Genomic DNA, 24,926 nt, shown 5'->3' on the forward strand with positions numbered 1-24,926 from the left:
CGATTCTGCTGCACACAAATACAAAACCTGATGATGTCAGTTGGTCACGATGAAATTTGTGATCACATCGATACGAGACCAATAAATCTCTGAGGAACCTTGACACAGGAGGCCATTTGGCCCATCGTGACAATACTGCACCACCACCACATTAAATAAATCCATCAGGTTCTCGACACCGTTTCGTCGGAGGGGAGGAGTGGGGATGAGAAAAGTGTGGCAGGCACAGGGACGAGTGTTATAAATTCAAATAAAATGAATATTTTAAAACTCGTTTATTATGACTTGCAACTTTCCCTTGTGCACGTGGCATTGTGTGTTTACTGACCCCTGCTTAGGGAGGTGGTTAAAATTGTTCATTCCATTGATATATTTTCAGAGAACATGACCAATTTTAACCTCCCCTGTGGATTTGTCATTGAAGCCATGCCGAAATGGTTTTTCACGTGCTAAATCTGCAATTTAATATATAAAAGGAGCTCCGTCTCGGCGTACCTGCGTGCGTCCATGCGTCCATCAGTCAAAGCTCCCTTCGGGAGCGGGTACTTCTTGTGTTTATAAGAAGACTAGCAGGGGTACCCGGCGTTGCTTGGGCGAAAAATTGAGAGTGGGAAAGTTGGAGGGCTGGAGGTGTGGTAGAATTTGCGGGGGTGGGGGGGTGGTGTTGGAGAGTTTGAGGGGCGGGGGGGGGAGGAGAGCTGGTGGGCCGAGGGTGCGGGGGACGAGCAGGAGAAGTGGGGGTAGTGGCTGGGCCTAGGAGGCAGGAAGGGTGGTGCGGTTGAACTCCACAATCCTGAGGGGGTGGTAAACAGGGCTCAAGGTCCAGCTATTGAGCCTTTCTACCCAAACACAAACACCCCAGCAGTTTGTATTCAAAATTAATTGCTAATACAGTTTCTCAATACATCAAGGAAACTTTTGAAAATAATATAACTACAAATTAACACAACGAACCCGAACTTTCGCAAAGTCCAGGAAATCACAACAACAATAATTGAACTTGCAGAAAGCTAGGATTAGGGATAGACAGGACGTAATGATGTAAGGCGTGACATAATATTTGAGTTTACGCCAGTGAGAGCCGGAGATGTCGAGGCCACGCCCACAAACCGGCGCAATACAATTTAGAATTTAATTTTGCGACATCATTATCAATGGTCATTAAAAAAAATATAAAAACAAGTCGCCAATGGTTCACCACGAGGTCGAACTTGGTTCATGTGCCAAGTTTGTTGGCATTTGGCCCAGTAGTTTTTGCGTGATTGTTGTTGCACGCATGCGTGCAGACACACACGCGTGACATTTATTTATTAGATAACAGTTTATCAGGCATTGGACAACGAAAACTGAGACTCCCGGGACAAAAGATAGATGGACATGAAAATTGGCAGAGAAATAAATAAAGTGCACTTGCGATCCAATGTAACAAAAACCCACTTAATGCAGGAAATGTGATCAAATCAAAATGGCCACGAGTGTACAGCAGAGGGTGCCAAGCTCGGTCTTTTTGGCAGACATTATGGCGTTTCCGAGTCCAGTATCCACCAAGTAAAGAAATGCACAGAAGCCAAGGTGAATTCACCAGAGTGAATGCTCTGGTTTACACTGGAGCGAGGATGATTCCAGCAAACCGCTCCATTACATGATGCGTGACACCACCCTCCCTCCCTTTTTAATTTTAATAAAACACTTGTATTAAACACTGGAATAAATAAAACACTGGAAGAGGGGCCTTGTTGTCCCTCTCTGGAAAGGGAAGGGTGATCGCCAAGACTGCAACAACTACCGAGGGGTGACGCTGCTCTCAGTGCCGGGCAAGGTCTTTGCTCGGATAATTCTTGATAGGGTTCGCCACCATCTGCTTGAGCACCAGCGTCCAGAGCAGTCAGGCTTTACACCAAAGAGGTCAACGATTGACCGTATCCTTGCTCTTCGTGTCCTCACTGAACGCAGACGAGAGTTTCGGCAGGGGCTGCTTGCAGCCTATGTTGATCTCTGTAAAGCGTTCGATTCAGTGAATCGGGATGTCCTCTGGAGGATTCTTGGTCTTCGTGGGGTGCCACCGAAACTGATCGATCTGATGTCTGAACTCTACTCTGGTACTGAGAGTGCTGTGAAGTGTGGTGGTACCGCCTCTGACTTATTTCCAGTTGTTACTGGAGTTCGTCAGGGATGTGTACTTGCCCCACACTTTTCAGCACTTGTATGGACTGGATTTTTGGGAGGATGTCGGAGAGATCAAGTTGCGGTGCATCGTTTGGCAATGTCAAGATCTCGGACCTTGATTTTGCAGATGATGCAGTCATCTTTGCGGAGACTTTAGACATCCTCTTGGGGGCCCTCGAGGTGCTGAATGAGGAGTCGGAGCCGTTGGGATTACGGATTTCTTGGGTCAAAACAAAGATCCAGGCTTTCGGTGACATCTTGGATGCTGCTGTCCTGTCTGTGTCTGTTTGTGGTGAGGATGTTGAGGTCGTGGATAGATTCACTTACCTTGGCAGTAATATTCATGTCTCCGCAGGTTGTGAGCCGGAGGTCAATAGACGTCTGGGTCAGGCCTGGGGAGTCATGGATTCACTGGATCATGGGGTGTGGCGCTGCCGGTACCTGTGCGGGAGGACGAAAGTCCGAGTCTTCAGGTCCTTGGTACTTCCAGTCTTGCTCTATGGGTGCGAGACTTGGACTTTGACCAAGGATCTGAGACGGAGACTTAATTCCTTTGGTACCAGGTCTCTTCGGAGAATCCTTGGCTATCGCTGGTCGGATTTTGTGTCCAACGAGCGGTTGCTGAGAGAGACTCGGATGAGATTTGTTACCTGCATAGTCCGTGAGCGTCAGCTGCGGCTGTATGGACATGTGGCTCGTTTTCCTGACGCTGATCCTGCTCACCAGATTCTCTCAGCGAGGGAGTCTCATGAGTGGAGGAGGCCAGTGGGCCGACCACGTGCCTCATGGTTGCAGCAGGTTGACCATCTCAAGGAGATGGGGATGGGCCTGGCATCTGCCTGGGGGATGGCCAGACGGAGGCCCCTGGAGTACCGGCGGAAAGTGGACGCAGCGACGCGCTGTTCTGGCACATGCTCCCATACCTGACCTGACCTGACTTGTATTAAAAGTGCTGCAAAGGCATATGGTGTCCAATATTTATTTATTTTGATAAAATGCTGCACCAACTGAGTGAAAATATTTTTCCCAGTGATGTATGTTCAGGTGAAATTAAAAAAAAAAAAAAATTATTGGCCAAATATCACTTTCATTTGTATTTTTTTTTTGTTTTTGGCACAATTTGGACAGGATCCCCCCAAAATGTATATTTTGACATCAATTTTTCAAAACTTTCCGGAGGGGGCATGCCCCCACACCGACCCCCACCACCCCCTCGTAAGGAGTCGTTTTGCTCGTTACTTTCCTTTTTTCAAAAGTTCTACAGTTCCCCCCATGATAATGTAGGGGGGAGGCGGGGCTTAGACGCAGACACTTGGCTGAGGGGTGGGGGGGTCTAAATCCTTCTAAATACGTGCCCGACATGTTTTTATCTTTCGTGGGAATTGTACTGCATTTGCGTTAACATGTACGATGAAATACGTTTTCAAATCTATCCATTTTACCAACCCACCCCCCACCCCCACCACACACCCCAGACCAATGTAACAACACATCAAAGGTAAATAAATGTAGCTGTACAAAATATTAATAAAGACCACATTACATTCTTTCGTTAATAGTCACATGTACAGCTCCCACACAAAACCACAAGTGATTAGAGCCGAACTCCACATGCCAGGAATTGATATCCCAAGGATAGCCGGCTTAAGGAAAAATTTGGACAATGTGCCACCCAAACGGAAGTGACTTCCCTCTGTTCTCGCACACATATAAACACTTGTAATTATCCAAATAATAGGATTACCTTAATTCTTTTATTTCCCTCTCGAGATTTTCAATTCACCAAATTGGTCCACGCAGGAAAGACGGCAGAAACCAGACACGTACGCTGGAACTTTGGGATAAATAAATAATTAAAGTACACACAAGACACATGGCACAAAATCCTGGATGAAATGGACCATGCAATAAATATCGCACAGTACCCAACAAACAAAAACTAAGTGGGGGCTGGAGTGCCCCAAAGTTCCTCATCTACATCAACAGCTTCTCTGATTCTCTGGAAAATCCTTCCTTTTTTGTCGACATCACAATATTGTGCCATACGGTACCCCACCCCACTGACAGGCAGACAGCAGCTGCATCATTATCTGGTGATCTGGAAATCATTATCTGGTGATTAAATGCTGATCTTGTGAATGGCACATCTTTGAATTCTTGCAGATCTCTCATTCTCATCCTGTCGCTGCAGAAGGATTGTCAAATGTGCCACCTATCAGTTTCCATGGTTTGCACTTGAAAAGGTTCAGTCTCTTGAACATCTGGGCTTGTTGCCAATATTTGTTGCCAACCACCTTGAGGTTGTTCAATCCCACTTCATTCCATGGCTTCCAGCAAACATTGCACCACACTATCTTACGTGATGCCTTATTCCTACACACAATCCTTTCTACCTCCATTTACCCTACCATCTTACTTCCAGGTTACTGTGTTTCTTTCTCTCCTCTACTCTTTCCTTTTCATTCGTTCACTTGCTTGTTTTGTCCAAATATGATCCCACTGCCCCACTGTCAATACGTTTCCTCTTTACATTCTGTCATCATACTTATCCTCGAGCATCGATCCTTTATCAAAAATGCTGTACTTCCTGCATTGTTGCCATACTGCAGTGAGTTCCCTGACTTCTATCAGCACGACAGTGACCTTTCCATACTGCTGTGTATGTTCAGATTTGGTTTGAGGTCAAGTGTTGAAATCTGTAGTAGCCAGGGCTGAGCCAACAGAGGTTCTCACTTTGAAGGAGGAATGGCACAATATTGCACCAGATATCTACTGAAAAATGAGGTGCAAAGTGTTTGTGACACCAAATGAGGAAAAAGGTTGTGAAATATTAACCATGCATATTTCCTTCCAGCCACAATACTTTTAGTAATGCTGTATACAAAATCCTCAAGGAACTTTAAACTTGTTAAAAAGCAAAATCACAAACTGCTTAGCTTTTGCTTGCTTTCTGTTGTTCTGCATTAATTAGCCACTCTTGAGATATAATATGGCAGGTGTGGTGTTTGAATGTTTGCCTTGCAGCACAAAGGCATCCGTTTTCCTGTTTGAAGTTTGAACCTAAATTTGTGTTCCTAAATTGTACATGTCTATGTCGTGCTTGCACTCTTTCGGAATTCTCTTTCCATCTCTGCAGACAGTCCGAGGATGCTTCCAATTTCAAAAGTGAGGTCAGAAAAACTGGTTTTCTGACTTTTCCTTCTTATCATGAAATTATGTGTATATTGCACCGGACACTGCAGTCTGAGGGGTTGGAAGGATCGTGAATGGACCCAAACATTATCAAAAATACAAAATTTATCATTATCCATACAGTCAAAGAAAACTATATTTTGGAATAACTAGTGGGCACTCCTGCCCCGAGGGCAGGAGTACTCTCCTCGGCCCACCTTTTGTGGGTAATGTGCTGCTGCACATTCTTGGAAATACACTCTCATTTTTGTCATTTTTGAAATAAATTTTATTGATCATAATTCATTCCACTCCATATCAATCGATAAAGGAAGATGATTTGTAATACTGGCTACCACCAAAGGTGGTGTTGTTTTTGCTCCACACATATATGAGGCCTGATAAGCCTGGTGTTTGCACAGTGGTTAGGGCAGCGGCTTGGGATCCAAAAGGTCCTGAGTTCAATCCCCGTTGGGCCACTGAATTAATACACCAGGGGGTTCACTCAGCCTGTCATCCTTCCGAGGTCGGCGAAATGAGTACCGGTGTATACCCCGGTTAAAATAGGTGTACCATATCCCTGTGTCGTAAGAGGCGACCAGGGTTGCGTCAGGAAGGGCATCCGGCGTAAAACATGTGCCACATCACAATGCGGATCATACGGATGATCCGCTGTGGCGACCCCTAACGGGACCAGCCGAAAGAAGAAGAAGAAGAAGATATACGAGGCCTGATAATAAAGTTCCAAGATTAAAGCAACATTTTTTTTTTTTCTTGTAAACATACCAGTTCGCCTTCAAAATAATCTCCTTGGGAGTTTATACACGCTTTCCAACGTTGCTGCCATGCTTCCAAACACCCTTGGAAGTCGTCTGAAAGTCATTGTCCCATTGGTCATGGCTCTCTGGATCTCTTCTATTGATGCAAAATGAGTTCCTTTCATTGGAGTTTTCAATCTTGGAAACAAAACAAAATTGCATGGAGCCAAGTCAGGAGAGTTGGGAGGATCTTCCAGTACATCGATTCGTTTGTCTGCAAAGAATTGCCTCACATGGAGGGCCGTGTGTGCGGGAGCATTGTCGTGATGGAGAATCCACTTGTTCGGCGCCAAGTCTGGTTTGACATGCAAAACACATTTTCTCAAACTTTCCAAAAACTTAATGGTAAAATGCTTGGTTCACTGTTTGTCCTGAAGGAACAAACTCCTTGTGTACAATCCCTTTGATGTCTGAAAAATAAATCGGCATTGTTTTGACGTTGGACCTTTACATGCTCGGTTTTTTTTTTTTTTTTTTTTTGGTCTTGGGGATATGGCTGCTTTCCATTACAGACTCTGGCGTTTTTTTTTTTTGTGTCATGCTGGTAGTATAGACTCAGGTCTCATCTCCTGTTTAATTTTGTTCCATAGATCATGATATTCTGACCACATTCTAACAGGTCAAAACAAACCTGGAGCCTCCCTTTTTTATTTGTTGCTCAGGTTATTTGGGACCATCTTTGCACGTTTCACTGTATATCAACTTCAACTTGTCGAAAATGTCCGTGCCATTTTTGTTTAGTCTTACCAAAAACTTGATGATTCTCTGTTCCATACATTTGCCGTTAATCTTCCAAACATGATTGCAACACTTATAATTTTAACAAAACTCGAGTACAGCTACTAAACACAACCAATCGATGCAACTGCTAACACAGTACCGAAGGGAAGATTACGATGCACGTCCAGTTACGAAATCCAAGCCAATGCTGCCACCTGTTGAGAAAAAACATCAGTCCTGGAACTTTATTGTCAGACCTCGTATATAGCCATATACACATCTGTCCCATTACAGCTAGATTAGTTTTCTCGATAGATTAGTTTTCTCGCTTAAAATTCTTGCAAAATGTGAAAGTTGAACTGTTTACGTTTCCATCTTTGATTCAATTGCTGAAATTTTGCTGAACAAGTCAAGTACCCCAAATGTTAAAAAAAAAACAGTTATGAATGTCAGCAATCTTGTAGTGATTGGATTGCTAAAGTGCACAAAAATATATCATTTGGTGCTTGATTATGGTTGTCCCAGTCGCAATCGTCAGTTTTAATACAGCGCATCAAAACACTCAAACAAAACTGAACTGAAAAGGTGTATTTATTTGCTCTTTCGATATCCTGCTTTGAACTGACGTTTTACCTGCAGGTGAAAGAAATTTGGAGAATGAATATTTCCAAGCTCATGTGACATCAACAAATGAAGAGATATTGAAAAGCACTGAAAATCCAGGGCCATTTGATACTGTGGTGGAAGAGACCAGTGATATTCGTCCTCCAACTGGTAAGCACTTCAAGCCTTTTTTATTTTCTGTGCAGGAGCGAGGCTCATGGAAGACCAAGTTAGAACTGACAGTGAGACACACACGTCAAGGTAAGGAAGGAACAGTAAGAGAGGAAGTTAAATTAATATGGTTGCATTAAGAAAGGTTAGTGGAGTAATAAAGATCATGGGTCAGAATCGAGGGGGGGGGGGTGACAAAAGAGATGAGTGGACAGCACAGCCTCTGGAAGGTCATTCCATCCATAATATAAGAGAAGAATAAAAGAGTTTCGGTGAGCAGTCTGTCTGGATTTTTGAAAGTTTAAACAGGAAGGGGTTCCTGGAAGAATGCCTGCATCCTGGAGTAGATACTGAGAGGTCAGAGGGAGCATTGTTGTGGAATTGATGGTAGAAAGCAGAGGTAGCATCAACCCGACTGCAAGGTAAGAGAAACAGACCTTTTGCTTCAGCCTCATCATGGGAGATTCCAATCATATTGAAAGCTTTAGATTCCACAGAATCCAATAGAGGCAAATGTGATGCTGGGGTGCCAGCCCTTCATGGAGAGCAGTACTCCATTGAGCTAGTGATAAAGGCCTTTGTATCCTGACAGTAGCTCTGATTTTCCAAGGAAATACGTCGATCAACAGAGGATGCCCAGTCTGTGGCTGGATTTGGAGGCCAGCATAGCTACCGGGTTGGCCCAGGAATGGTCATTGCTTTTCTGAAATGACCACATCGCTAAGCTGCCCTCCAAAACAAGCCGTAGGGCCTAAAAGTTCAATACACTGAACCTCTTCCAGTGGATGACGAAGGAAATAGATAGGTTTGTTCATTTGATGATCATTCCTGAGCGATAGGGGTGAGACTGTGATATTTCCCATGAGTTAAGGACATGTTCCATTTTCTGACCGATGGTGAATCATTTGTGGATCAGCAGAGATAGGTGCAGCTGCAGTGGCCTAGCAGAGGGATGGGGGTACTGGATGACGCAATGTGGAGTCATCTGCAAAAAGGAAGAGAGGGTTTTCCAGTGCATCAGAGAGGTCATTAGTATTGATGAGAAATATGAATGGGTGTAAAACACTGTCTTGGGGAACTTCAGTTCTTCACTTAGAGGTAGAGCGTACGAGGTGCAGTGGAACACAAGAAGCAAACGCACCAGCATCAACTTCGCTTTATTGCGCGTCCGGAAGTACATTCCTGCCACCCCTAGCGGGCGAGGCTACAGCAAACTCCTCCCCTCGTAAAATGACAAGTCAAATGATGAAAGGACAATCATAACATGACCACCCGAAACCAATCAACACTCATAATCCTCCAAGTACCGCGGCCGCACCCTGACCCGCCTCGGACGGGCAGCGCCGCCAGACAGTCCAGGCTCAGACGCCTCCCGGCTCGGTCAAGGTGACACCCTCGCCGGACTCGCGCCATCCACAATAACAACCGCCCCCGGCTGACCAGCCTGCCCGACGTCCCCGGGTAGGACAGAATCAGGCGAAGACCCCCTGGGCGTCGGCACATCCAGCCCTGGCGATACCACGTCTGGCGCCGGCGACATTACAGGTGGGGGTCCCACATCGTTCGGCCCGGGGGGGTGTGGGGAGGGGTGACGCTGGACAGCGATCATGCATCTGGTCCACGTGCCGCTTCCACACTTCCCCACCATCAGTCCACACCATGCAATTCGCCGGCCCCAGTACCACAGAGACCACAGCCGGCACCCATTTGGAACTGTGGAAATAATCGCGCACCATTATCCGCTGTCCCACATCGAAGCCGCGCAGCCGCGTCGGATGCGACACCGCCCCACTCCCCGACCCTCCAGGTCGCAGCAAATCCAGTCTGGACCGCAATGCCCGTCCATAGAGACGAATGGCAGGCGAATCACCCATGACAGGATGAATTGCGTTCCTGTAATGGAGCAAAAAGAAATCGACCACCGTCTGCACAGGTGCAACATCCCCCCCCCCCTGCGCAAAGCCCGTTTCAACATCTTAACAAACAACTCAGCTTGCCCATTCGTCTCAGGATGATACGGTGCGGACCTTAGATGTCGAATACCATTTTGGCGCATAAACTCATCAAATACACCCGTGATGAACTGCGGACCGTTATCAGAGACCAGGATCTCCGGTAACCCTTTATTAGCAAAGATCGTCCGCAGTTTCTCTACTGTAATGTTTGCTGATGTATGCGGCAATACTACAACCTCCGGCCATTTAGAGAATACATCGATCACAATCAAAAACATTTTGCCATTAACCGGCCCCGCAAAATCAACATGGACCCTCTGCCAGGCTCTGTCTGGGGTAGGCCATAGTCCCGAAGATCGACGCGGGTTATCAGCATCTGTTTGGCACGTGGCGCAACGCTTAACCAACTGCTCAATGTCTTTGTCCAACCCGGGCCACCACAACAGGCTACGAGCAAGACTCTTGGTCTTCACGACGCCAAGGTGACTGACATGCAGTTCTTCCAAACACCGCTGCCTGAACTTCAGTGGAATCACCGTCCTCATTCCCCACATAACGCACCGTTGGACCAACGACAGCTCCGATGCGCGTGACGTGAAAGGTTGAAATGCCGGTGTCGAAGGCAGATCGCTCCAATTCCCCGTAGAAATCGCCTAGACGACACGGGCGAGCACCGGATCACGAGCCGATTCCACCGCGACCTGTCTGGCCGTGACCGGCCCGCATTGGACCTGGCCCAGCGCGAACACATCGACCCGGTCGGCCAACTCAGACGCAGCTGGACCCCCCGCACACGGCAAGCGTGAGAGCCCGTCGCAGTTAGCATGCTTCTCAGTGCTTCGGAACTGAATATCATAATCGTAAGCACCAAGAAACAGACACCACCGCTGTATTCGCGCGGCCGCTACCACCGGCACCCCGCGTTCGGGTCAGGATGAATTGAAGCGGTTTGTGATCCGTCTGCAAAGTGAAATGCCGCCCCAGCAGGTATTGATGAAATCTCCGCACACCCCAGACGAGGCTGAGAGCCTCGCGCTCGATCTGGGCATATCCCCACTCTGCTGCGGACAGGGTCCGGGATGCAAAACAAACAGGCCGCTCGGAACCATCGTCCATCCTGTGGGAGAGCACTGCCCCAATGCCATATGCAGAGCTGTCGCATGCCAATAGGAGCGGACGCGCAGGCTCGTAGTGCACGAGGACCGTATCCTCTGTGAGCAGCCGCTTGACGCGGTCGAACGACGCCTGGTGTGCAAGCCCCCAAGCCCAGCGCTCGTCCTTCCTGAGCAACCGTGTTAACGGCGCAAGTTGTGAGCTGAGCCCTCGCACGAACCTTTGGTAATACTGGGCCATACCAATGAACGAGCGCAGCTGCGTCTTGTCGCGAGGCGGTGGCATGTGTTGAATCGCTTCCACCTTCCGAGGAACTTTCAACAGCCCCTCCGGCGTGATGATGTGCCCGAGGTATTCCAAGCGCTGCTTGAAGAACGCGCACTTGTCCCTGTTGAAGCGCAGGCCGCACGCTTCTAGCTTTGTCAGCACTTGGGCAATGTTCGCAAGGTGCTCGTCCGCCGTTTTCCCCGCAATGAGCACATCGTCCAGGTAGGTCTGAGCGGGCAGGCCAATGCAAACCTGATCCATGGCTTTCTGCCACAAGGCTGGGGCCGAAGCAATCCCAAAACAGAGTCGGGTATACCGATAGAGCCCTTGACACGTGTTGATTGTCAAAAGCTCGCTATTCCCGGGATCCATCGCCAGGTGAAAATATGCATCACGCAGGTCTAGCTTCGTGAAGTATTGACTCCCCACCAATTGCGCATATATTTCATCGATTGACAGCAGTGGATATTGCTCCACGCTGAGCCCCGGGTTAACCGTGGATTTGAAGTCCCCGCACAATCGGACGTCTCCATTCCGTCTCAGCACCGTGACAACCGGGGTGGCCCAATCTGAGTACGACACCCGTTCGATCACTCCACAGGCCTCCAGCCTATCCAGTTCACCCTTGACCTTCTCCCGCAGGGCATACGGCACTGAACATGGTTTACAAAAACGAGGAACCACCTCCTCCTTCAGGAAGAGTTTTGCCTCCATGCCCTTGATTTTCCCAAGGTCGTCGCAAAACAAACCTTGATGTCTTTGAAGAATCTTCTCCAACTGATCCTCCCACCGGCTCGGCACGGGTTGCACAAGGTGAACTGCGGCCCAGTCTAGCCTGATGCGGGCCAGCCAATCTCGGCCGAGGAGAGACGGTCCCTCCCCCGCACAACGTACACCCGAAGCATGGTGACCTGGCCTTGGTACCGCACAGACACGTCTGCCATCCTGACTGGCGTTATCTTCTCGCGGGTGTACGTGAACAGTGTGAGGTTGGACCTGATAAGCTTCAGGCCGTTGGGTCTATGCGCGGTCTGTTCGCCGATGATCGACACAGCCGTTCCCGTATCGACCTGGAACATGATCGGCGTTTTGTTAACTTCGACTTCCACCGTCATCGGGCGCGCCGCCGCCGGGCCAATTGAAAACAGGTCCATTAACGGCCGCCGGTTCCGCGCCGGGTCGCCTCGCACATCGCCGTCCATGACCCTAACGGTGGCCGGCGCCCCACGGCAGACACGCTTCAGATGACCCACCTTGTGACAATTTAAACTCGTAGTGCCTTTATACGGGCACGCACGGAGCAGGTGTCGACCTCTGCATCCCAAACACGCCCGCAGGGTCACCTCGCCGCACGTGTGGCCGCGCGGCGACGTCCGACCTGCACCGAAGGTCGTATGCACGCCCCGGGCCGCTCGCGACCCCGCGTGGCCGGTGATGACCCGAACATCCTCGCGAGTCTGCTCGACCGCTGTAGCCATGCTGACCACCGAGTCGAATGTAATGGCTTCACCCTTCAGCCGTAGAACCGCCGAAACCATCTTCGCATCTTGTAAACCAGCGATAAAACGATCTCTGAGCCGAGCTGGACGCTCCTCCGCCGTGAACTTGCAGGCCACGGAAGAATGCTTAATCCGCGCCACGAAATCAGCGACGCGCTCCTCTGCCCCTTTCGAGAGGCGATCGAACTGGTATCGAGCTGTTGGTAATGTTCGAGCTGTTAGCTGTTATCGAGCTGTTAACAGCTTGTAATGACTTCTCCGGCGCCATGTGTGCTTTCATCTTCTCCACAACGTCCCGAAACGACAGCCCGTCATCATGGGGCTTGTCTGGCGCCACCAAATCGCTCAGTAGTCGATAATGCTCCGCCGACAGCGAAGCGAGCAAGATCGACTTCTGTTTGCTCTCGTCGACTACATCATTCGCGTGGAAATAGCATCCCAATTGCTCCGAAAACAATTCGAAGTCGTCTCCGACAAAAACGGGCACATGTCCGTTTTCAACCATCCTCGTCGCCAACTAGAGTGTACGAGGTACAGTGGAACACAAGAAGCAAGCGCGCCAGCATCAACTCCGCTTTATTGCGCGTCCGGAAGTACATTCCTGCCACCCCTAGCAGGCGAGGCATGATATACGAAAACCCATTCACGTGATACAGCACAAGAGGGGGATGATAGGATTCCATTTATGGTAACATGTTCATTGCGTGAGTGGAGGAAGTCAGAAATACAGGAATGAAGGCGTCTTCTATGCTCCAGGCAAATAGCTTGACAAGCAAAGCAGGATGCCAGTTTGTTGGATGCCTGAAATATGTCCAGGAGACTGCTAATTATGTCTTGTTTGAAATTGAAGATGTCCAGCCATTGCTGAGAGAGGAGCAGAAGCATGGCCAGAGTTGTGACCAGGATGGAAAACAAACTGAGTCATGACTACACTTAATTTTGCTAACCTTTACCTGCAAAAGCAAATGTCATTACCACAGTCCTTCTTTAGTTACTTTTTTTTTGACATATCCATCTCACCACTTTCGCTGAGAGCATTTATAGGTGATTATGACAGGTTTGATACCTCTCACAAAGAGACCCGAAGCACAAGGCTTGTGGCTCTTACATCGCAGATGCGAGATGGACTTGATCACACCAACACATTGTGTTTTTCTTGCAACTCAAGGGGATGTTGATCAAGTCGTTTCCTTGTGTGAGCAAGTCTCATGATCTTGAATATTTTTCACTGCAACAAAGCTTGTACTATTTTGTTCATCAGTGCAATTGTTCTTGGAGAACTGTTCAATCATGATCAAGCCCTGGGCCAAAAAGGCTTTCTGATTTCTCAGCTGGCTTAAAGTTTTGGTATGAAATGAAAAAGAAAAGTAACAATATTGTTCATTATTTGCAGAGTTTGCTTTTGTTTCGTTGGAATCGGAGATCTCGTCAAGTGCCATGCAGTGTGAAATTATTGTACCTTTCTCCTTTGGGGTGGGAGGTGAGGGGTGGTTTGTACTCCTGTTTGAGCAAGGTCGAACCTTTTTTATATGCCTCCGCACCAAGGGTGCCAGAGGCATTATTTTTTGTAAGAAATAAAAATCTTGGTATCCATGGCAACAAGATGGAAAATGTGTGAGGCATGGACACCAGCCCAAAGGGGAGAGTGGTTCTTCATCAGGGTGTGCATGAAGGCCTTGTTGGTTGTTGACACTTGGATTTGCCAAGAAAGACTGCATGATGGAGAATGCCCAGTTGATGACTGGCTTTGGAGGCCAACTTGGAAATGTGGTTTGCTGAAGAGAGATCATGACTAATGTTGAGGCCCATACATTTGAGGGATTGAACTTCCTCAAGCCATTTGTCAAGGAAGTAAATGGGAGGGGTCGTCCAACGGTACTTTTGTAAAGATAGCGTGAAAGTGTCACATTTTTCAGGGTTGAAAGGCTTGTTCTGACTGTTGGACCAGCTCCTGATTCGTTCAAGGTTTGGCGAGAGGAAAGAGGCTGCTGTTTGCCTATCGAAGGATAGGGCAGAGTATTAAGTGATTGTTGAAAAGATGAGGGTTTTCCAGAAAATAATAAAGATCTTTGATGAAAATGAGGAAATTGACTCGCTCCAAAACACTGCTGGTGCACTCCATCCTCAACAGGGGGAGGAGATGAGAAGAACTCCTTGAGAGTCACGCCTTGACTTCGAGAGTGAGGGAAGTCTGCAAACCATGAGAGGATGTTGCTTTGGGATGTCTAGGCTGAGAGATTGGAGAGGAAGGTGGGGTGCCATTTGTAATTACAACTTTAATTAATGTCGAACATTTACATCCAGGTGAGATCCCAGATGTGTTGAACATTTTCTCTTTTCATCAATTTTTCATATATTTTCAATCGTTGCCTCTTTTCTTTGAAAGTGCAACAAAATGCTTTACATTCAAAGCAAAGTGATTTGATAACAAAGATGACTGCATGATTGAGGGTCCATTATTTGATGGATAAGCAAAGCACTTATTTTATCATGAGGCACTTTGATTTTACATTTGTTGTTTATTTTAACAAAATAAAAAAATCAATCATTTTATGTGACTGAAGTTATTCAAACTTGTTTTGCTAAATTGCTCGCAGGTGAAACAAATTCAATGGACGCAGAACATTTTCAAGATCATTCTTTCATTTCTGAAGCTGTAAGATGTTTTTGTAAAGAGCCACCACCATTTGATTCTGCTGTTTACAGTGAGAATACTTCTTACTCTTCATTCGGTGAGTTAGGGTAACTGTTCATTCTTGCATTAATGATTTTCATTGGAAAGCAGTTTTATTAATTGTAATAAAATTTAATAATGTCAACATGCAAGTCTTTTTTTAAAATACAGTGGATGCGGTTTTCACCAATTGCGGGCAACCTCCTTATGTACTGATGTCGTTATTGCAGGGTTTAATTTTGACCAATCGTCGTTTTTGTGCTGATTTAATTATAATAATGATAATGAGTTTATTATTGTGTGTATATATATATATATATATATATATATATATATATATATATATATATATATATATATATATATATAATTACTTTGTACTTTGACACTGCATGTGTAAACATTACATTGAATAAGAAATAGTTTGAGATTGAAAGATAGATAGAGGTTGATTCATTATATGCCTGGTGTTGGCTTCATGTATGGGCTGGTGGGATTGGGATCTGAAGGTCCTGATTTCAAATCCTGCTTGGCCATTGAATTAATACCAGGTGGGGTTGGCTCAGCCTGTCAGCCTTCCGAGGTCAGCAAAGAGTACCAGCTTGCTCAGATGATTGAGCCATTCGAGTATTCTTCATGGGAGTGGCAACCTGTCCAGGATTGTGCCCACTAGCCCAGGAGACTGCTTCGGCAGCACCGACGCTCTGTACAGCACCGACGTGCTTTTTTTCGTTACTTGACTGGAGTACAGGCTCTCTATGGAAGGCAGATTACACCCAATAATTTTACAAGCAGTTTCTACTATCCTGTTGAGTTGGGATCGGTCGTCCCATGCCAAACTGCCATACCAAACTTTTAAAGACAGTCTTCAGACACTCTCTATCACTGCCCGGTAGAACTTGATCAACACAGGACGGCTGACACCAAAACTTTTCAACCTTATGAGAAAGAACAACCGTTGTTAGACATTCTAAAGATTTCATGATGATAGATGTGAGTGTGACTGGTCTATAATCATTGAGGCAACTTAATGGAGAATGCTTTGGCACAGGGATAATTCTGAACTTTTTCAAAACATGGGAAATTTTACTAAGCTGAAGTGACCAGTTGAAGAGTAAAGTTAGAATGGGCAACAGTTCATCAACATGAGACAGCAGCAGGCTGGTATGACCAGGACCAGTCGCTTTCCTGACCTTCAAGTTCATCAGAACGTGCTGAGCGTTATTTTCAGAGATCACAAAAGCATGAGAAGACGCTTCATCTGTGGTTGGCGCTGCGCTCACCGGATGATCGCATCGGCTGTAAAAATGATTCAGTTTGTCGGGCAATGTGTCGTCGTCATTAGTTGGAGATTTCAACTTCAGCTTGAAACCAGTGATCGTGTGAAGACCCTGCTAGAGTTCTTTAGCATTCACATTCATGATGGTCTCCAGTTTTTCCCAGGAGTTACGCTTGGGCACCTTTGATGGCCTTGTGTAGCTCACTTTGCTTTCTTGTACTCCGCATCACTTCCTGATCTATGTACGTCTTCCTTGGCACAGAGTTTGCAACGAATTGATGTATTGAACCAGGGTTTTTCATTAGAATATGTGGTCAATGTTTTTTGGCGGAATAACTTATCACGTGATTGTTAGTTGTGATTGTTGCCTCGCACCACGAGCCTTTTGTTGTTTCTTGTGAACCGTGCTGAAGCGTAAAAAGGACAAAAGTGATTATTATTGGTTCACGAAAAAATATTTTCACGAAAAAAAAAAAGTGACCACTATATTCGTCATTGTTGGCTGTCTGTCTGTCTGTCTGTCTGTCTGTCTGTCTGTCTGTCTGTCTGTCTGTCTGTCTGTCTGTCTCTGTCTGTCTGTTTGTCTGTTTGTCTGTTTGTCTGTCTGTCCCGAGCATAGCTCCGTGGGTTTTGATCCGATCCTGACAATTTTGGTGGGAGGTTTATATCATGATCTAGTTGTGTTTTCCTGAAAATGGGCGTGGTGCGCCCATTATGGGGGAGCCACGCCTAAAAAACGTGTTTTTAGGGGGTAGTCAATTTCAATTTGCATCTTCTCCTTGGGGGTTTGTCGGATCTGACAGGGGTGTCGGTATTTGGTTATATAGCCCAATGGCACCTGCATAGCCCCACGGAGCTCGATTTTTCATTTTCGTCCCAAGGTCAAGGCCACAAGGTCATGAACTTAGAAAATTGCGAATTGTGTTTTTAGGGGGTAGCCGATTTCATTTGCATCTTCTCCAAGGGGGGTTGTCGAATCTGGCAGGGGTTTTGGTATTTGGTTAGCCCAATGGCACTTGCATAGCCCCACGGAGCTCGATTTTTTTTTTTTTTTTTTTCATTTTCGTCCCAAGGTCAAGGTCACAAGGTCACGAACTTCGAAAATTTCGAATTTTGACATAAAAATCAGACGACCGTCCAAACTTTGAGAGCTTGGATGACAATATTTTTAGCAGCGTCTCGCGTAGCGAACGCTGCTCATAGAGAGCTCGGCGTTCTTATTCTTGTTCTTCTTTTTCTTCTGAAGACAAAACCTTAATCTCTAGGACTCGGCTCTTGTATATACAAGATCTGGATCTCCTTAAATACTGAGCACATGTACACATCCTCACATAGACGGTGCCTTCTGAGAGCGTCTATCATGAACTTTTATATATATTCGGACATTTGCTTTAAAGTTTCGAAAAGTTCACGTTACTATTTAAAGATTATTCCATTTATCGTATTGTAATTTCGTAAATACATTATTTATTTCGTAAATACACGATATATCGAAAATACGTAAATACATGATGACGGGTTTCGCAATTGGCTTAATCAAGGCACGTGACGAAATATCGGAAGTTGTTTTTTTTTTTGTTTTTTTTTTAGCCGACAAAACATTTAGGACACTGCTCTTGGACACATTTGTCCTTGTTTATGCATAATCTTGAGGTCATTCCCCACCTAATGTCTGGAAACCATTTTGCTCTATCTCGAACACCTTGCCCGTGGCGCCCCCTTCAAGTTTGTTTTTACGCTGATTTCATCAAAGTATGGATAATCCGATGAGTGCGAAATGCCACATAGTCTATATGACGTTATATTGTTCCTGGAATGTTCCAGAGGAAGTTTTGCACCAAAGGTCATAATCCTTGACCTTTGACCTTTAAATGTCACAAAGGTCAAATTTTCAAAGTTGTGGTAATTGAACCGGGTTTTCGACCTTCTTCGACGAACTAACTCCAATAAGCTATAGCACGTATCCTGTTTCCTTACTTTAATGTCCACAACATTGTTTTGTGACCTTTAAAGGCTATGCAACGGTCAAATTTTGAAAGTTGTTGAACGAAACCGGGTTTTCGACATTTTGCAGCTAATAACCTGTCACTCGTACCACATCATGTTGATCATTTTTAGGTCATCTCGGTAGAGATGACATAATAAAGCCGGACCAAATGTCCGTCTGTACGTCCATCCGTCAATTTTTATTTACGATCTTGATGAAACAGTATGTGGGTCGAGGTCGATGAGTGTTGCACAACGATATAACTTTTGTCCGGGTTCAAGGTCAGGGTCAAGGTCACGAGATCACGTAAGTTATAAAAATCGCCATTTTCAAAACCTATCTAGTCTGCAATTTTACAAGATATTCGGCAAATGTTTATTGATTATGATAGTAAAAAATATTATCTTGAATCTAACCAGACAGATTTTTGAATTTCCTTCCCGTTTGATCGTCACGTGATCTGGAAGATGGCCAAAAACACCGATGCGATTCGCAAAGAAGGAAGGAAGGAGAAATGAAATATAAATATAAAACACATTTTTAGCCTTTTATATTTATACATTTTCCGCCGAAGGTGCAAAAGTTTCAAAACCTGAAATGTAAACGTCGGCATTTATTTTCAAAATATAATTTCGTGCGCACGCACCAGAATGCCAAGTCATCTTTAACCAAACTGCGCAGTTTGAGCTGCGCAGTCGTCTTCGGTCATAACTGAACATTGATAACTTGTGGTATTATAGAGATGACCGTCACCCCCACACGGGGGTAATTTTTATAACTTGGTCAAACATTATCACATTGTCTCATCCTTGACTTCTGAAACAATCTACATCGTCAAATACCGCTCGTGAGCCATCGTCCTCTTCAGACTTGTTGTTATATTATTTTTGTTTAGGAGCTGCAGAACCTCTTATAAATGGATGAGGTGTGTGTCAGTGATACTTTGTCTTAATTACTCACGATTGAAATGTACCTTTTGACCATTGAGATTGCTGAGACCCCTTCGAACTTTGAAGACCATTTAAGACCCTGAAGTCCCCAAGGACCCAAAAGTCCCTGAGGACCAAAAAGTCCTGAGGACTCAAAAATCCCCAAAAGTTCTCAAGGACCCAAAAGTTCCCAAGGACCCAAACGTTCCTGAGGACCCAGAAGATGCAAAAGCCCCAGGGGTCCCAAAAGACCGAAAGACCCCGAAGGCTCTAGATCCTGTAGACCCTTTGACTCGACTGTACTACAACAAAATGTTAGAATTGCCATGTTTTAAACACACGCCATGTTTAAGGTATATAAAGCAGCTTAATAATGTTACGGGGCCGGGTATTGGTGGCGAGCACGACCGCAAGGTGGAGCAGTGGAGTCGTCTCTCACCGAACACCTGGAATTTAAGTCGTGACTCGGATAAATCCGAAAGGCACGGGTCCCTTACTGGACCATGAATCGCCAATAATTCGACCACGTGGGGTAGGGTCAATTGCTAAACTTCAATATACCTAATTACCCACGCGGGCAAAGCTACCGGGGAATTCACACCCTCGACGGACCTCGAGCGGAACAAGCCGTTACCGTGCCCGAACCGTGTGTAACCCGAGCGGAGGTTACCAAGGCCCGTCGGTCCAAATTAACAATTTACGGCCTCGCTATTTCTCAATACACACCGTGCTAAGCCATTGAAGGAAACACAGAAACGAGCTGGAACATTTAACAAAAGGGATATTTATTTACAATGGGGCAGGGGAGCACGCAAGAATACAGAGTTAACCGAAAAAGAAAATGTAATTTACAAAGAAAGAAAGCACTTGCACAATTCTACTTAACAGACTGGGCCCACTGACACACACACACACACACGCACACGCACACGCACACGCACACGCACACGCACACACACACACACACACACACACACCCAAAAGAACTGGACCTCATGGGTCTATCTCGGTCAAGCCGGGCTGTGGTACCTATCCGCTTCGTGTGGGTACACCGACTCCGAAACCACCACAGTGGGACCCTAACCCATGACCCGAAGTCCATGGCCCACGAACGAGGCCACTCGACCATGATCATCACTGTCTCAGTCCGCTCCAGCCAAGACCACGACCGTCTGCAGAACGCTCGTCGACAACCACAGACCGCACCGCAATCGCCACAATCACCCTCTCCTGAATGCTGGCCCAGACAACCACGGACCGCGCCGCAATCGCCACGATCACTGTCTGCCGAACGCTGGTCCAGACAACCAAACTCCTCCTCTTGAGGAAGGAGGACTTCTTCTCCCCGCCACTCGCCTCCTGATTGGACGGTGGGTTGTCAGGCGACTCGTGGTGGCCTCCCGATTGGCTGGGGTGTGCGTGTGGTGCTCGCCCTCTGCTCATTGGCTGGAGTAAACGCTCTCTGCTCCTCCTCGGAGTGAAGCTTTGACCCGAGGCGACGAAGGTATATTTATTTACTTAATGAGGTGTGCCTACGTTCTCAGCCAAAAACACGTGTGTAATGGCGACCGGGTCGAGTGCAGGACGGCGCACTGTTGTTGTCATTGTTGTCATTGTTGTAAAAGATGTAATAAACCTGACTAAAAAATATTTTGTAGCGCACACATGTAATTCCCATTAGACAAAGGAAAGATTCTAACTATTAACACATACTTGTCTAAATAACTAACTTTGGGACCTGAATGTTGAGTGCGCATGGTTTCCAGATTCGTAACAATATGTCGTACTACCACTACATGGCATTCTAATTACAAAATATATAACAAAAACTATAACATTGGATCAAAGCATATATTTATACGAATAATATTTGCAACAATGATAAGAATAGTCATATGAAATGGCAATAATAATGAACATGTAATCCCCACGCTGGCCCGAAGCACATCTGGGCGTGGTGAAAAGCAAGCTCATGCTGAAGCAGTACAGTAGGTGGGTATGCAACAAGACTGTGAAGAACAATGAAAATTTGGTCCGTCGGATCAACAAGTGATTTATTTGGGGCTTGCAGAATGGTCTTGGAGGTACACACACTTGCCTCGAAGCTGTCCAGCCTGGGTTTGAATCCCGGCCCAGCTCTAAACCGTCATCCTGGTGTTTCACACACGGTAATTCATCAATGTGTGTGCGCCGTCTCTCGGACGTTGAACTAGACGTCCTGTATTGCCGGAAATAACTGGTGGAAATTTTTGTAAGACTAATTTCAAAAGGGAAGGGGGTAAGTTTAATCTGCTTCAACACAGCAGGTGACTTCATCACAGAGTCGATTTTATATTTACTGTATTACCTTCGCATTCTGCGAAAGGTTATGTATTGGTCACTGTGTATTTATTTATGTGTGTGTGTGTGTGTGTGTGTGTGTGTGTGTGTGTGTGTGTGTGTGTGTGTGTGTGTGTGTGTGTGTGTGTGTGTGTGTGTGTGTGTGTGTGTGTGTGTGTGTGTGTGTGTGTGTGTGTGTGTGTGTGTGTGTGTTATTCGCATAACTCAGAAAGTATAAAACCAAATCGCTTGAAATTTGGTGGGATGATGGGTTATTATCCAAGGAATATTTGATTAGATTTTGGGAGCGATCGGGTCAAAGGTCAAGGTCAAGGTCACGGAAAGCTCAAATTCGTATTTTTACCATAGCGCGGTCAATTTTGATCTAATTGGCATGCAACCGATGCCAAAATGTTCAGAATTCATTGCCCAATCTTGTGATGGGCGACATGACACAATTACGTCATTACCCTTGTTTTTAAAAGAAAATGTCCCAAATCCTGGCATTATAATCAGTACCAAAATATATGTTTGTGGGAGATGCCAATGATTATTTATTTGTTTGTTATTCTCATAACTTATAAAGTATTAAACCGAATTGCATGAAATTTGGTGGGATGATTGGTTATTAGCCAAGAACCATTTGATTAGATTTTGGGAGCAATCGGGTCAAAGGTCAAGGTCATGAAAAGGTCAAAATCGTCTTTTTACCATATCGCAGTCAATTTTTATCCAATTTGCATGAAACTAATGCCAAAATGTTCATAATTTAATGCCCAATCTTGTGATATGCAACTTGACACAATGACGTAATTGCCCTTACTCGCGGTTGGGGGTCAAAGGTCAGGGGGGTCACGACCTTGCAGACGTGCGTATTTTTATCATAACGCAGTCAATTCTTATCCGATTCGTATGAAATCAGCACCAAAATGATCCTTGTTCTGTTCCCTACACTCTTATGCCAAGAACAAAACAGTAGCGGCGGCGAAGGTATATGCTCTCTACGAGTGCCTGTTCTAGTTTTACATCTTTATTACCTTCGCATTCTGCGAAAGGTTATGTTTTGGTCGCTGTGTATTTATTTATTTATTTGTGAATATGTGTGTTTGTTTGTTATTCGCATAACTCAGAAAGTATTAAACCGAATTGCATGAAATTTGGTGGGATGATTCGTGAGTATCCAAGGACGATTTGATTAGATTTTGGGAGCGATCGGGTCAAAGGTCAAGGTCAAGGTCATGAAAAGGTCAAAAACACTCTTTTGAGCATAACTTCCTTCATAATACAGCTATCGACATGCAACCACGGCCATATTGTTCCATGACGAGATACCTTTTGGATATGTAGTGTCGGATTTGACGTAACGTCATCGGAAGTGCGTCTAAATGACGTCACAAGATGACGTAAATTTTCAATTTTCGATCTCATCAGTTTTGATCATACCGTTTTGTAGGACTTACTTTAAGGACGTCACACACCAAATTTGACTTCGATCGGACTGACCGTTAATGACGTCATTGACGTTTGAACATGACGTTTTTCAATTGTGGCTAAAATGTCCTGATATTTTACATTCAAATATCTATATAATTTATAAAGCAGTCTCCCAAATCCAGGCATTAGGATCAGTACCAAAATATCTGTTTATTGATGTACAGGTTTTGCCATTTAACTCTGTATTCAAGGTCACACTCAAGGTCAAAATATACTTGTAGGCATAGCTTCAGATCTTATAGAGCTATTGACATGAAACCAACGTTAAAACGTTCAGTGAACTACGAGCTTTAAGAATGGTAGTGACGTGACGTCCGATTGGACGTCCGATTGGACGTGACGTCCCCAAAGTGCGTCAAAATGACGTCAAAAGATGACGTCATTTTTCAACTTTTTAATTTTTCAGTGTTTATCATTCCATTTTGTTGGACTGCCTTCAAGGAGGTTACACACCAAATTTGACGTCAATCGGACTGACGGTTGAGACGTCATGGACGTTTTAAAATGACGTTTTTCAAATGTGCCCGGAAAAAAGTTGCGGCGGCGAAGGTATGCGCTCTACCGAGTGCCCGTTCTAGTTTCAATTGTGATGTGTTTATTTTTGGCTGCTGCCGACCTTCATCTTTATTTTCTCGAAGCTGAGGAACCTAACCCCCTTACTCCCATGCAAAATTGGTTTTAACTATCCCAGTCTTGCTCTGCAGTCTTGAATACGTACCCCCCCCCGGGATATTCAAGGGTTTACTGTATGCATTTTGTCTGCATTTGTTGACATCTGCACCAAAATTATCCCAGCGCCTGTGCAATTTAACACCCGTGCAAGACAAAAACATTTTGTTTCACCAAAAGCAATATAAGGTACTGAAAGGAGAACCTTGAAATAGCGTACTCACATTTGAGCCGTCTTGTTTGAGTTCCATTTCTGGCTTGACTGTAAAATGCCATCCTATAGTGCGTCAGAGGCAGGGCATTGCACCCTGTAGCTAAACCAGCTGTTCTATCTGGTAGCTTTTTTGTGTGGCTGCTTAAAGATCCCACAGAACCTCAGCTTTTTATCCCCATGTTCTTTCTCACCAAAAATAAACGTGGGGATGGGGGGGGGGAGTGATATTGTAGTCTGCTTGTCCGTCACTCAGTCTCCTCATAAGTTGTGCAGAAATTCACGAAACTTCGTAGTTATGATCACATGGCAAGAAGGTGCGAGAGCAGTATCATGGGCGAGGTCAAAAGGTCGAGCATCAAAAATGTAATTGCAGGCACATTTTAAAACATTTCTAATGAGACATTGTATGTGTAATCAACATTGAGGGAGACATGAAATATATAACTATATTTTTGGATTTGACCCCAGGTTATGCCCCAGTGGGTGGGGACTTTGGGTCACCGGTCAAAACGGGGGGAAAAAACAAACATTTGGCTTAAAATTTGATATTGGGTTATTTCTCGTGGAACTTTTTGCGGTATTTCAACTTTACTTTGGAAGGGAAGGGTGAGGATTTGCGATGGCGCGCCATCGACTTCACTCTCGTTTGTTTTACTTTGGAAATCGCTGTACGTAAAACACAATGCATTCATGAAGCAAAGAGAGTCAAATTGATTGCAGTAAACGTAGCAGCGATTCAAAATGAGAAAATGGGTTAATACTCCTCAAGGGCAAAGCATGAACCACTTTCAGCACTTGAACATGTGATTGGACCAAAGTCGTTTGAATTTGCTGAATGGGGGACAACACCCCATACTTCAAGCATATGCTGTCGTTCA

General features: G+C 45.5%; 1 protein-coding gene across 6 annotated transcripts in view; it reads left to right on the plus strand.

Moving 5' to 3' along the window:
* LOC147024143 (uncharacterized) overlaps positions 1 to 24,926 on the plus strand; it is a 77,914-nt gene that overhangs the window by 45,685 nt on the left and 7,303 nt on the right. For all 6 annotated transcript variants that reach the window (XM_085883758.1, XM_085883757.1, XM_085883760.1 and 3 more), the window contains 2 exons: positions 7,515 to 7,649; positions 15,081 to 15,215. In XM_085883758.1, coding sequence (XP_085739884.1) covers positions 7,515 to 7,649; positions 15,081 to 15,215 — 270 coding nt within the window. The remainder of the gene's footprint in view (positions 1 to 7,514; positions 7,650 to 15,080; positions 15,216 to 24,926) is intronic.

Source organism: Eptatretus burgeri, chromosome 6 (assembly GCF_056783735.1).
Source record: "Eptatretus burgeri isolate ZD-2024b chromosome 6, Ebu_testis_v1, whole genome shotgun sequence".
In the NCBI taxonomy this organism is placed as follows: domain Eukaryota; kingdom Metazoa; phylum Chordata; class Myxini; order Myxiniformes; family Myxinidae; genus Eptatretus; species Eptatretus burgeri.